Raw genomic sequence first — 12457 nt, 5'->3', positions numbered from 1 at the left:
GGTTTTCAAAAGAAACATTTTTATTAAAATCAAACAAGGAAAATGAGCATTAAAACTTATTTGAATTGTAAAGTTTGCAAAATTTGCGTTGCGTTATCAGTAACGGCGCTACCTGATTTAGGGTTAGAGGTGTTAAAACTGCGGCCCCTGGGGTCCATTGTGACCCCAGGACTGATTTTCTGTGGCCCCCGACTGGCATTATGGGTCTAATTTGACCCTGCACTAAAGCTGGTTGACAGATGGTATTTAATTAGGACAAACTTGAGACAAAAAAAATTAGGCACAACACAAAATATTCATCTTTTCATAATCAGCCTCTTGTTTATAACCAGCCTGTTTTTTTAATTCCAAACTTGTGGAGGGCACAACTAGTATTAACATTGGAGTCAATAAACTCTTAACTCTACTAGGTGGTATAGATCTTTTTAAGCACATTGGCTGTTGTAATTTCCCTTTCTTTTTCAGCCAGGCTTGTTTTTTGTTTTCTTAAATGCTGCCTTGCAGGTCCTGACAAGCAGGATAATCAACCTGACTGGGAACAACCCATTGTGTTTCCTGAGAATAGTTTTTATGGCCTATGAGCTGGGTTTATTCATCATGCATAGATGAATAAATATTATGGTACTGATTTCATACTGTAATTATTTTCTTTAGTATAGATTTTTTTTTCTAATTGCTGTCTTCCTCTTTGGCCAGCAGAGGATCCCATTGGCTAAATTCAGCAGCAATCTCTCTCCTGCTCTGTCACACTCCTTCACTGATTTAGTGTGATTTGAAAATAAGCTCCTGGTGACAATAGTTTGTAAAGCACTGCAACTTTGAGACATGTTATATCATATTCATTTGGTACTTATTGTAATTTATTCCAAACTTATCAGTTCTAAAACCAGAATTATGTAGCTTTTGCCGATTTTAAGACATTTCTCCCTTTGCAACAGCATTTTTTTTTTTTAGCATTTTATGCCATTAGGCTCAGAAAGATAATGAGGTCTTGCTTTTTCACCCATTCATTTGTGGATTTACAGTAGTTCTTGGGTTTGTCATGCTGTGGCTTGACCCACTGTGGAGCAACCACCTGCTCTGGGACAGATGGGCACTTTTTGCATTCAGAAAGATTCATAGTCAACTCACTATCACTATCTGCAAGGTGTTCAGATCATAGCTGTCTGCAAAACAACTAACAGCCATTGTACATCAACCTCTGTGATTGTGTTGATGTGAGACTGATTGGCTGTATCATGTTACTCTGTAAACCAAACTCAATGTAAAATGTGCTCAACTCCTGTTTGAACTTTAACTATTCAATACTTTCTCATGCAAAGAACCAAAGTTGGTGTAAGATCTAAGAAAACACTCCTTTAAGTAAAAACTTTAACATCAGAAAGGCTCACAGAAGTGACTTGATAGCATGACTTACCGTATATTACTGTTTCCTCCCTCCATCTACTTGTACATAAGTAAAAAAAGCATACAGGGCATAGAAAGATCACCAGCAAACATGTTTTCTCCAGTTAACAGTTAGCAGGTATGAATAGGAAGAACAGAAAGGTCTAATCTGGGATTTAAACTCATGGTTCCAACATGCATTGGAAACATCAATGACAAAAAGAGAAAAATGACACAAAATTTCAAGGTATTTTTGTCACTAACAAAACTTTATTATCTTCCTTTCCAAAGTGCAGGTGTTTGTGGTCAAAACAATATTGTACTACAATCAGAGCTATTATTTCCCTCATCAGAGCTCATGGCTGACATGGATAGTAGTTTTTATGTACTGAGAGAAGGACTTCTACACATCTAATCGTTAAACTGAAGTGTTCACACACATTTTTGCATTCACCAGTAAATGTCTCATTCACTCAATCACAGGACTCCTGAAGTTTTTCCCAGCAAACTGAGCCTTGTCCCCCAGCTCCTCCTCAATTCTGCCAGAGAGAGGGAAAAAAGCGGGGTGTTATAATGCAGCAAACATTAAAACATTTCTGAACTGGTTGTTCAAACTGCAGTGTTAGATATTCTAAATGATACAATAGAGTATTTTGCAAAAGATATTTATTGTTCTTTAACTTTATAATGCCGTCATACAAGTGTAAAATTTAGTGTTTTTTGTGTTTAATATGACAGAACAACTGGCAGAGAGACTCCAATTACAGTTAGTGGGTAACACTTGCAAACACTTTTGCAAGGTATTGTATTTAGAAAGTTTTCAGTCTAATTCTAGTTCAATGTAGTTGTAAGCAATTATTACTACAAAAGAAGAGAGTGAAATAAGTTATTTTGACCAAGTAACAGAAATCATTATGTTTTTCAATGAAACTAAAGTTCACCTCAGGATCTGGTTGTACTTAGCCAAGCGCTCAGAACGACAAGGAGCCCCCGTCTTGATCTGGACATGATAAAAACATTTAGTTTTTTTTTTAGTTTTAGTTCTAATGTATGTTTCCCAGACACATGATTGACTGCTGGTGACCAGCTTCAAGTCTGTAACTTATTATCCATTCCAAAAAGGTGAAAGTTCATCATGAATATTATCTGTTTGCATGAATATATGTTTATCTAAAGCTTGGACATTGCTCTGCATATTACCTGTCCTGTGCACAGTCCGACCACCAGATCGGCTATGAAGGTGTCCTCAGTTTCCCCGGAGCGGTGACTCACCATCACACCCCAACCGCTCTCCTGGGCCATCTTACACCTGCAGGGTGCAGAGACATTTCGTTGGAATGTCACCATCATACTGGTAACTCTGGGGTGAACTGATGTCGACTTACGCCCTCATTGACTCTGTAACTGTTCCAATCTGATTGACTTTGAGCAGCAGACAGTTGCAGGCCTTTTCCTCCACCGCCTTGCAGATGCGGCTGGGATTTGTTACAGTTAAATCATCTCCAACAACCTGGATGTCTGTACTCTCTGTGAAGTTAGTCCAGGCCGCCCAGTCGTCCTGGTCGAACGGATCCTCAATAGACACCACTGAATAAACAGGTTTTCATTAGACACATAGTGTGTGATAGTACAAATAACACCCCATATCCATAAGCTTTTGAAACCTTTTTCAATATTAAAATTTAGGCTTTTTGTCACATGTAGCTGAATCACCTCAGTTAGTTTCAGTGCTACTAAAATATATAATGGCTCCTAAATTAGCCAATCAAGTAATGTGCTTAGGTGTTTTAGCTTCCCAAGCTTTTCTTCCTAATATTTTATGCACTAATAAAGAAAGATCTTCAAATAGGTAAGTTTTCTTTAAATAATTTGATTTTAAGTTCCACAGAAAAATCAGTAAATGGGTAAATTCTTGAATAATAAATAGGCTAGAGTCCACTGTAGGCCAGAAAGTTAAAATTTGATCCGATCTAACAAGAACACCTTCCACCTTTTTGTAGAAAAAGGACTGTAGAAACTTTAACAGGTAACCTCTAAAGTTGTCTGGTTGTAGTGGATTTTCTGTAGGGGTATCAGAATAAAATGGGCCAAAAATGAATGCATGACACACTTTTGAGCTCCTTATTTCCTAGTTATGCAATAATTTGCATTCGTTTGTCACATAAAATCACCCTTAAGTACAATAGAGGTTGTAGTTGTAACATGACAAAAGAGAAAATGTCATGTTACAACTACAACCAAGTCATGTCAAGGGGCATGAACAGATTGCATGGCACTGTTTACCCTTAATCATCTTGTTGTTAAATAATTAATTAATCAATGTGTAAAAAGTTACATACCTGGATAATCCTTCACAAAGCTCCTGTAGAGATCAGCCAGCTCATCTGGTGTGATGTAGCGGCTCGGGTCGTCAGGCGACTTGAAGTCCAGGTCGTATTTTCCGTCCCGGTAGAACTCGGACGCAGCTACGTCCATGCCAATCACGACCTCCTCTGTGTACCCAGCTTTAGTAATGGCCTCCTTCAGGAGCTCCAGAGCTTCAGGGTTTCACAGCAAAACGCAAGCACATGTGGGAAAAATGAAACATTTCACTGTCAACATGCTGTTGTGATTTTTCTGTTGCTTTTTGCTATTAAAATGACAAATGTGATCATGAAAGTCTTCAGGGAACTGAATTGTATGTAGATCTATGTTAGTCACATGTTTCTGTAGTTGCACTTTGTTGGGATAGTATCAATAGTAAGAATGCCCACCCTCCTTATTTTCCAATATGTTTGGAGCAAAGCCGCCTTCGTCGCCCACATTTGTGGCATCCTGTCCATATTTCTTCTTGATGACATTTTTCAGGTTGTGGTAAACCTCTGCGCCGATACGCATGGCTTCCTTGAAGGTGCTGGCACCAATGGGCAGGATCATGAACTCCTGCATGGCGAGCTTGTTACCAGCGTGAGACCCGCCGTTGATCACATTGAAGGCCTGGTGGTGGAGGAAAACAGAAGAGACACGAAGCCTGTAGTTAACTGAATCAGAGGAAACCTGTGAATGTGTGTTTGCTGTTTAATGAAAAGTCTCACCGGCACAGGCAAGATGACCTCAGGGTTACCTGCCAGGTCAGCAATGTGGCGGTACAGGGGAACGTCTTTTTCTGCAGCGCCAGCTTTGCAAACAGCCAGAGAAACACCGAGGATGGCGTTTGCACCAAATTTGGCTACAAGAAATTAAAAGGTTTAATCAAATTCATGCATTTAGATTATTAGTGAAAGCATAGCAGTAAGACAACAAAATGCACAAATTTTATACACATGAGATTCCAGCTAAAATTGAACAAGATAGTGATAGGTGAAGTTACACAGAGATGGTTTCTTACATTTGTTCTCGGTGCCGTCCAAATCGATCATCATCTGGTCAATTTTCTCTTGATCAACCACAGATACATCCTGAGGAAAGAGGAAGTATCACACATCTGATTTACATCAGTGAAGACAAATCAAATACTGGGAACATAACTGCTGTCTTACCTCACTGACAAGTGCAGGGGCAATAGTTGAATTAATGTGTTCAACAGCCTGGGAGACGCCTGTAATGAGGAGTTAATTATGCTCTCACTGCATAATGCACAAGTCACTCAAAGGGACAAACTACAGAACACATTACACCTTTAATGCCCCTAATTTGCACCAAATGTATGAGTGTCAATGTTTTAGTTTAATAGAGAAGTTAATCGGAGTCAAAAAAAAACCACCCTGTATTGATGCCAGAGCCGATCCAATATTGTACATTAAAATAATTTGATTTGGGGGCCTTCCAGCTAGCATCAACTACTACAGCTTGACTAAAGATGCATATCCACTGCAGGAATGTGTAAAAGAACCAACTTATAAGGTATAATAAAAATATTTTAAAAAGATAGAAAGTCTTTACTGTCCAACTACATGGAATAAAGTGGAACATTTTCAACATCAAGAATTCTTCCTCGATAACCAACTAATTTATGTTTGTACAAAATACAGTTCCAGTGCAACTAGGGGGCCCCTGCTGGTTTGGAGGGTTTATTATGCCTTCGATTGTCTGATTAATATCCTATTTTGCTCTCCATTCACCATGCACCGATGTATAAATAATTGCAAAACAAAGTTTCTAATGAGATAGCATTTATTGCATAATTCTTTTGTTACCAAATGGACATGAAAACATTGTCTTTAATTTAAAATGCAGTGCATCTGTCAAATAGCAGAGACAACAAAGAACATGAATGAGAGGGAGCACACAGATACTTGAAATAGATGTAAATATTTAAACTATGAGGGAAATAAACCTGTTAACATTTTAGGCAAAGGAACAAATTCAGCGAGTTGTTTCTAGCATTAAACAACAATAATGACACACAGACCTTTCCCCAGGAAGCGAGACTTGTCATTGTCTCTCAGCTCCAGAGCTTCATAGATCCCAGTAGAAGCACCGCTGGGAACAGCAGCACGAAACAGACCTGGAAATCATCCAGAGGAGCAAGAACACCAAACACAATGAGTAAACAACTCAAAAAGCTACATTTTCCCTTCAGAAGATTTATTTTTTTAACTGAGCCACACTGGTACTATATTCAAGTTTAGCAGGAGGATGCTACATGGTAATGGTGGTGACAATACAATGTGCATAAAGTGTGCAAAAGCAGCAATATTATATAAAGTCAGGTTGCTGCTTAACAAGTTTCTAGACAATTGTTTAGTTTCCAGAAACAGACAGATGTTCAGTCATTGTTTCCAGATTTCTTTGCATTAATCAGCACAGGTGGAAAGTCTATACAAGTTTAGCACAAAGGCAATATTTTCCAACTTTTCCTGAAAGGTTTGCAAGCAGTTTGTTGGTAAAGCAATTAAAGTGCTTTGGGGGAGTTCACCTAAATGACGGGTGAGAAACTGGAAGACACCCAAAGTTCAGTTATAGTTTATCATTATAAGAATGCATTGTCAATTCAATTTACACTCTGAAATCCAGGAACAAAAACATATTGAAGTCAAGTGTGCAGGCCTACCTTTGTCAGTGTAAAGATCAACCTCCACTGTGGGGTTTCCACGAGAATCAAAGATCTCTCTGGCGTGAATCTTAATAATAGACATGGTGCACACCTGAAGATGAGACACAGGTACACTTGTTAATACTGAAACAAACAAAAAGATTTAAATGAAGTTATCAGTAGGTAATAATAATTACTGAACCTCTTCCTCTACCTGGAGTACTCAAAAATATCCTGACCTGCTGCAAGCTTAGGAGAGCCAACAGACAAACTGCTACTTTAATTGGATTAAGCTTGTTCAGCTGATGAGTCACATGGATGGCAGGATAATGAACTTAGCCCATCTGCCAGAGAACTGGAGACTGTGAAGGGTGTAGTTGCTTTTAGAAAGCTTGGGTTTATAGTTCTGAATTTTAGCCAAGTCATCATGAAAGTTTAAAACAGAACTCCTGTCACTCCATAGCCACTCTATCAAATAATATATCATGATATCCCTTTTCATTACATCCCTATATACCATTGGCATTCAGAGAAAAACTACAAGATGTATTTCATGGTGAGTATCGATCAAAATTTTGTTCACAAAGCAGCAGGAAAACAAAGATCTGGCATTGATGTCTGTCAACTGATGTCTGTCAGAAAAACATATTCCAACAAAAAGTGAAGGACATTTTTGGTCTTCCAGGTCTACATTGTAAACAGCTCCCTTTTACAAAAACAGCTTTCTATAAGTTAAATGAATCGTGCTCTGAAAACATGAAAGCAGCAGAACATTATGCTCCTAACCTAAATATCTGGCTAAAATCCTTTTATGGGGTCCAGCAGGGTGCGGCGGCAAAGAGCAACACAAGTATGGAGGCCTTAGACCACCACACTCTCTGGGGTTAGAGTTTGGCCAACGACCTTTATCGCATGTCTTCCCCCTCTCTCATAAAACCTTTTTGTCTGACAACTGAAAAATAAAGGCCACTGGAGCCAACAAAACCTTAAAAAAATAATTTTATATATGGAACAGGTCAGTAAAGATGTAGCAAACGGGGATGGTCACAAGGTTCACCCAGTGATGTTTCCAGTATGAACATGGGAATTCCACAGGTAATAAGAAAAAGTCCGTAAGGAATGAAAAATGCCCCTGCCAATGCCAATAGATGTTAATAAAAACTGTGAACATGTAGTCAGACTAAAAAGCAGTCTTCAAAGGATGACTTCAGTTATTAAGGCAAAGAAAAAACTATCAAAACTAACCTGACTATGTGAAAGGTTCCCAACTTGTTAAATCATGAGCAGCCACTAGATGACACTGTTTCAATAGTTTTAAATAATCTGACACGTCGCAATTAGGCTTAGTGTTTTCATTTTGATGTTTGAAATTTGTGATAACATGTCAATCTAGGTCATTAGATCCTGCATGCAGTAATTAAAAAAAAATCCTACAGCTTAATTCTTGACACAAAAGAGACTCTAGTCTTTGCAATCTTATGGTTTCATATCCTCAATAATGGAAGTCTCTGAGTATCTAGTCCATTTCTCAAGAAATATTAACTGTGAGTGCAAAGAGTAATTGTGAGGTATAGTGAAGAGCTACAATTTTAGAGAAAATATTATGTTTCTTACTCCCTGTATTAAGCGTTAAAGTAAGTTTTGTGAAGCCATTAAAAATCTATAGATACTGTACTGTGAAATCCACGATAAAACTCCGGTGTGAATTTGGCTTCTCTGGAAGCCAAAGGGACTTTAAATACAAAACTTTCTTTCACGATCCAGAGCTGACATCAGGCAGGATGGCAGGCTGCCTACACATCTGCAAAATACAGCAGAAATAATTGACTCATGCAGGAAAATAGAGAATATAGAAACCTTACACATAGATTTACTCTAAGTAAAACAAAAAACTGGAACATTTAAACTGTTTTAACAAGGGATGTAAAAATAATATAATAATACTAATTAATAATAATAATAGTAATTAATGATACATAAATTAATTTTACTTACATTTCTTTATTTAAGCAAACTTCAAGGTTTTTTTTACATTTATTTTTCAGTATCTTAACGAATGAAGAACTGTTTCAGATATTTAATTGTAAGACTATACATAATCTATAGATGATTAAAGAAACTCCTGTTTTACCTTGACAGGAATGACAAGAACAAGGGTCACTCAAAATGACAAGGATACATTTCAGCAAAATGTTCAAATCAATGTGTTACCCAATAAGCAGAGGAGCACAAAAAAAAATCTGAAAGCAAAGTATCTTCTCTGAACTTCTATCCAACAGCACAACTGTGTGCAACACAACCTTAGTTATTTCTGGACTCTGCACGAAAAGGTGCAGAGTCACAATAAACACAGTGTCTTGTGTCTTTTTAATACACAAGACACTGATCAAGTCACTGGTGCATCAAAGATTTGAAATAAGAAAACATTCCCGGACTTGTTTGAATAATCAATTGTTTTATCTGAAGCAGCGTTGGTAGCATTTTTAATAATAACGACACCCCTGAGTAGAAGAATGGTAGTTTTTTTTAAGCGAATTTGAATAACATTACCACGCTAACTAAAACTCCTCACCGGTTGGTGGCGGTAATGTACACTGAATAGCTGTTTGCCAACCGCCTTCCTTCAGAAGAAGAAGACGAGGAAGAAGAAAAATAAACATGTGTTTGTGTATGACTTTTACCACCAGAGGACAGTAGACTTTTAACATCAAGAGGACTCGACAGGAACTGAAAGAAGAAGACTAAAAGCCGCTCCAAGATCGGTTTGAATGAACAACCAGCTCCGATAGTTTGTTCATTTGTTTTGTCCAACTGGTTTGTTTGGGTTTCTTGGACTTGTATCCTACTGTGTGCCGTTATAATGTCCGGGATACCTCCAGACACATGGCAGCCGCCCACCGTGGCTTTGGAGACCACGTCAGTATGAAAACACTGCATGCTAAACTTGCTAGCTTTAATTTTTGTGTGCACGGAGACGTGCTTCTGAATCCAATTGAAAAATTAGCGTACCTCCTGTTAATATCATAATTTCATATTTTACTACGAGGTGGTGCTGCAGAGCGTGTTCTCCTTTTAACAGATCGACACTAATGGCAAAGATGATGTGTTTTTAAGGATGGGGACGGTTCTGGTGGAGCTTTACTGGAACCATGCCCCAAAAACCTGCAAGAACTTCGCAGAGCTGGGCAGGAGAGGCTACTACAACAACACCAAGTTTCACCGGATTATCAAAGACTTCATGGTGCAGGCGGGGGATCCTACAGGAACAGGTAGGATCCCATTCAGGTTAAATCGCATTTCTTTGTGATTTAACACAAAGCAGCCTGAAGGAAGGAAATTGTGCACGTCTCTTTACAAATAACTTAAAAAGTTTGGAGTGCTTTAACCTTTAACCTCCATTATTCTGATGCTCCTAATTAAAATCCAGTTCTGCCAGGTCCATTAAGAAGTTAGCTAATTCAGAGAGTCACTACCAGTCGATAATCTAATTTAAGTACAAATACAGATAATTGTAAAAAGTTTTTCGGGAGAATTAGTGGACAAACTGTATCATGAAACCCAAGAATCAATGCAGTAAACAAGAAAAAAAGAAAAAAAACTACCAAGGATTGGTCATCCTGTTATCTTCCTCAGCTGACAGGTTGAGCAAAGACGGCATTTATTGGAGAAACAGTGAAACATCATGTTGAGCACAACACCTGAAAGAGTTGAAGGTGAAGGGTTGGGTTACATTTCAACACAACAACCCAAAACATGCAGCCAGAAATACAGTGCAATGATGTAGATCAGGGGTCAGCAGCCGTTTATGTCTTTGCTCCAACTAAACAAAATATGTTCAGTGCCACAACTGCAAAATGTATGTATAAAATAAAATATCTACTTGTTACATTATGTACAATAGTATATTTGTTTTGACTTTTAAGCCAAAAGAGAGTTTACTTATATTTTTGGGTTTTAAAATAAAACCAAATGTTTACATTGCAAGATAAATGACTTTTCTGTTAGCAGAATGTTAAAATTTAAAAGAAAATTATGTAAAAAAAAAAAAAAAAAAAACATAGTTTGCAGCATAAACACAAAATAATTACTTCACAAATGTATTCATTACTCTTAACAATAAATGAACTGCTAAGTAGTTTTTATTTTTTTATCATAGCACTTTAAAAGATTGCTGAGAAGATTTTAAAAGATTATCTTTAACAATGTTGGTAAAAAACAGTTTGAGAGCCACAGTGGAGGATCTAAAGAGCCACTTGCAGCTTATGACTGCTGGTTTAGCTCAATATGTTTTCATCTCTTAGAGAGTCAGGGAGCTCAGTACAGAAGCCTGTTTTTTAAAAACTTTACACCAACTGAAACCTTAAATTCAATCAAATAGTGGAGTTCATTTAGCGCCATGAAAAGAGGCACCTTGCACCAGATTTAGCCTTGTGCGCAATTTTTTGTGCATAGGTTTTGTGTGAGCTTTTCACATAAAATCTGATATTTTATAATGTAGGATTTTTTTAATCCACCAAATACAGGCAATCAAATTAATTATTTTATTTTTCTAAATTTAAAGTGTCAGATTATGGTGCTGCTGTTAGGCTCAATTTATTTTAAAATGTATGTTTGCTATATTTTTAGTAAATGTTGAAGGTCCTGTATGTGATTTTTATTTTGGTTGGTTGGTTGGCTAAATCTGCAGCTACTGATCTTTGTTTTGACCTCTAGGTCGAGGCGGTGCCTCCATTTATGGTAAACAGTTTGAGGATGAACTTCACCCGGACCTGAAATTTACAGGTAATCTCAGGGAAAAAAATATGTCAACACATAGGTGGATTTTATCCACATTCAATATTTAATTTAGAATTTTAAATCAATAAATGTCTTTTTTTTTGCTATAATTTATCTTGTGACTGCCCAAAAGTGCATTGGTTTTTCTGTTAAGATATCTGTATCTGTGAACATGAGAAAATCACCTCTTTTCTTTTTCTTTTGTTCCAGGCGCTGGAATTCTGGCCATGGCCAACGCAGGACCAGACACCAATGGAAGTCAGTTCTTCCTCACCCTTGGACCCACGCAGTGGCTGGACGGGAAGCATAGTATTTTTGGAAGAGTGTGCCAAGGCATGGGAGTGCTAAACCGGATTGGGCTGGTGGAAACAAACAGTCAAGATCGTTCGGTCGATGATATTAAAATTGTCAGAGTCACTTTACCTAATTAGACAAAACGTCTCTTTTTAATTTGTATTTTTTTATTGCTTTGGAAAATAAATATTAAAACTTCACAAAAGTTTTTATTTTTGTCCTTGCAGTGTTAATGCTTAGAGATTGCCAATTACCAATAGCAAGAAAAATTAAAACATAATATTCCCTCTATGTCAACGCAACAGAATCATTTGACATGTTTTCACCAGCTTTTAAAGAAACCAAATGAATTGTATATCCTCATCCCCATTGACATTTATCTACATCAGCTGTCCTCTGGGAAACTCATGGATGTCTTTCTTTTTATGAAAGTCAGGAAGCACCCTTTATCAATTTACATAAATTAGTAAATTAAGCACTTTGCTGTTTGGCTCAGCTATTCACCATCTCCATTAAAAAATATAAATAAATCCCTCCTATGGAATATTATTTTTCTTAAAAAGAAATGAACACATTTCTTTCTTTGAAATTCTCAACCACCAAAGTGCTGTCAAAGGACTTGCGGGAGGAGGCAAAAGATGGATTCACCAGGCCAGAATAAAATCAGAGACTTGATGAGACGATGATAGTTGGAGCTTTCTAAAACACATATTGTCCCACAGTGGACGATATGTGAACAGCTTTATCTGTTCGACATTAAGTGGGGGAAAAGTATCCCTTAATTGATTTAATTTGTTAGAAAATTTCCAACTTGAGATCATGCTGTCTGCATATGTGCTTCAGATATGCATGACGGACTATCTGTACTGTGTGCCTGTTATATTTGCAAGCCTTTATGTTTTTTAACATTAAGTAAACATTTTTCATAAACAAGTGCTTTTTTCATCTTTGGTCATTTTATGTTTTTTTTTTTCTTTTTAAAAATAC

The 12457-nt window shown here is 37.3% G+C and overlaps 2 protein-coding genes across 3 annotated transcripts; one reads left to right on the top strand and one right to left on the bottom strand.

Moving 5' to 3' along the window:
* Window positions 1–1634: 1634 nt before the first annotated feature.
* Window positions 1635–6666, bottom strand: LOC102229255 (enolase-like). Of its 2 annotated transcripts, none has more exons than XM_023324625.1 (12): window positions 6603–6666; window positions 6419–6512; window positions 5777–5872; window positions 4905–4963; window positions 4754–4823; window positions 4461–4594; window positions 4140–4362; window positions 3726–3923; window positions 2772–2973; window positions 2587–2695; window positions 2328–2386; window positions 1635–1925 (listed from the first exon to the last, which is right to left on the bottom strand). In XM_023324625.1, exons 2-12 carry the CDS (start codon window positions 6501–6503, stop codon window positions 1856–1858), a joined length of 1305 nt encoding a protein of 434 aa, XP_023180393.1. In that variant the 5' UTR covers window positions 6504–6512; window positions 6603–6666; the 3' UTR covers window positions 1635–1855. The 2 variants fall into 2 exon arrangements, with proteins under 2 accessions (XP_023180393.1, XP_005807362.1); XM_005807305.2 differs by having other exon boundaries at window positions 6615–6653.
* Window positions 6667–9098: 2432 nt separating this feature from the next.
* ppil1 (peptidylprolyl isomerase like 1) lies at window positions 9099–12377 on the top strand. Its single transcript, XM_005807306.3, has 4 exons — window positions 9099–9316; window positions 9515–9669; window positions 11114–11182; window positions 11387–12377. The coding sequence occupies exons 1-4, from the start codon at window positions 9261–9263 to the stop codon at window positions 11605–11607; spliced, it is 501 nt and encodes a 166-aa protein (XP_005807363.1). The 5' UTR covers window positions 9099–9260; the 3' UTR covers window positions 11608–12377.
* Window positions 12378–12457: the final 80 nt, after the last annotated feature.

The sequence above is a fragment of the Xiphophorus maculatus genome, chromosome 20 (assembly GCF_002775205.1).
Source record: "Xiphophorus maculatus strain JP 163 A chromosome 20, X_maculatus-5.0-male, whole genome shotgun sequence".
NCBI classification, from domain to species: domain Eukaryota; kingdom Metazoa; phylum Chordata; class Actinopteri; order Cyprinodontiformes; family Poeciliidae; genus Xiphophorus; species Xiphophorus maculatus.
The sequence above is the reverse complement of the archived record's forward strand: the minus strand, read 5'-3'. Positions and strand labels throughout refer to the sequence as shown.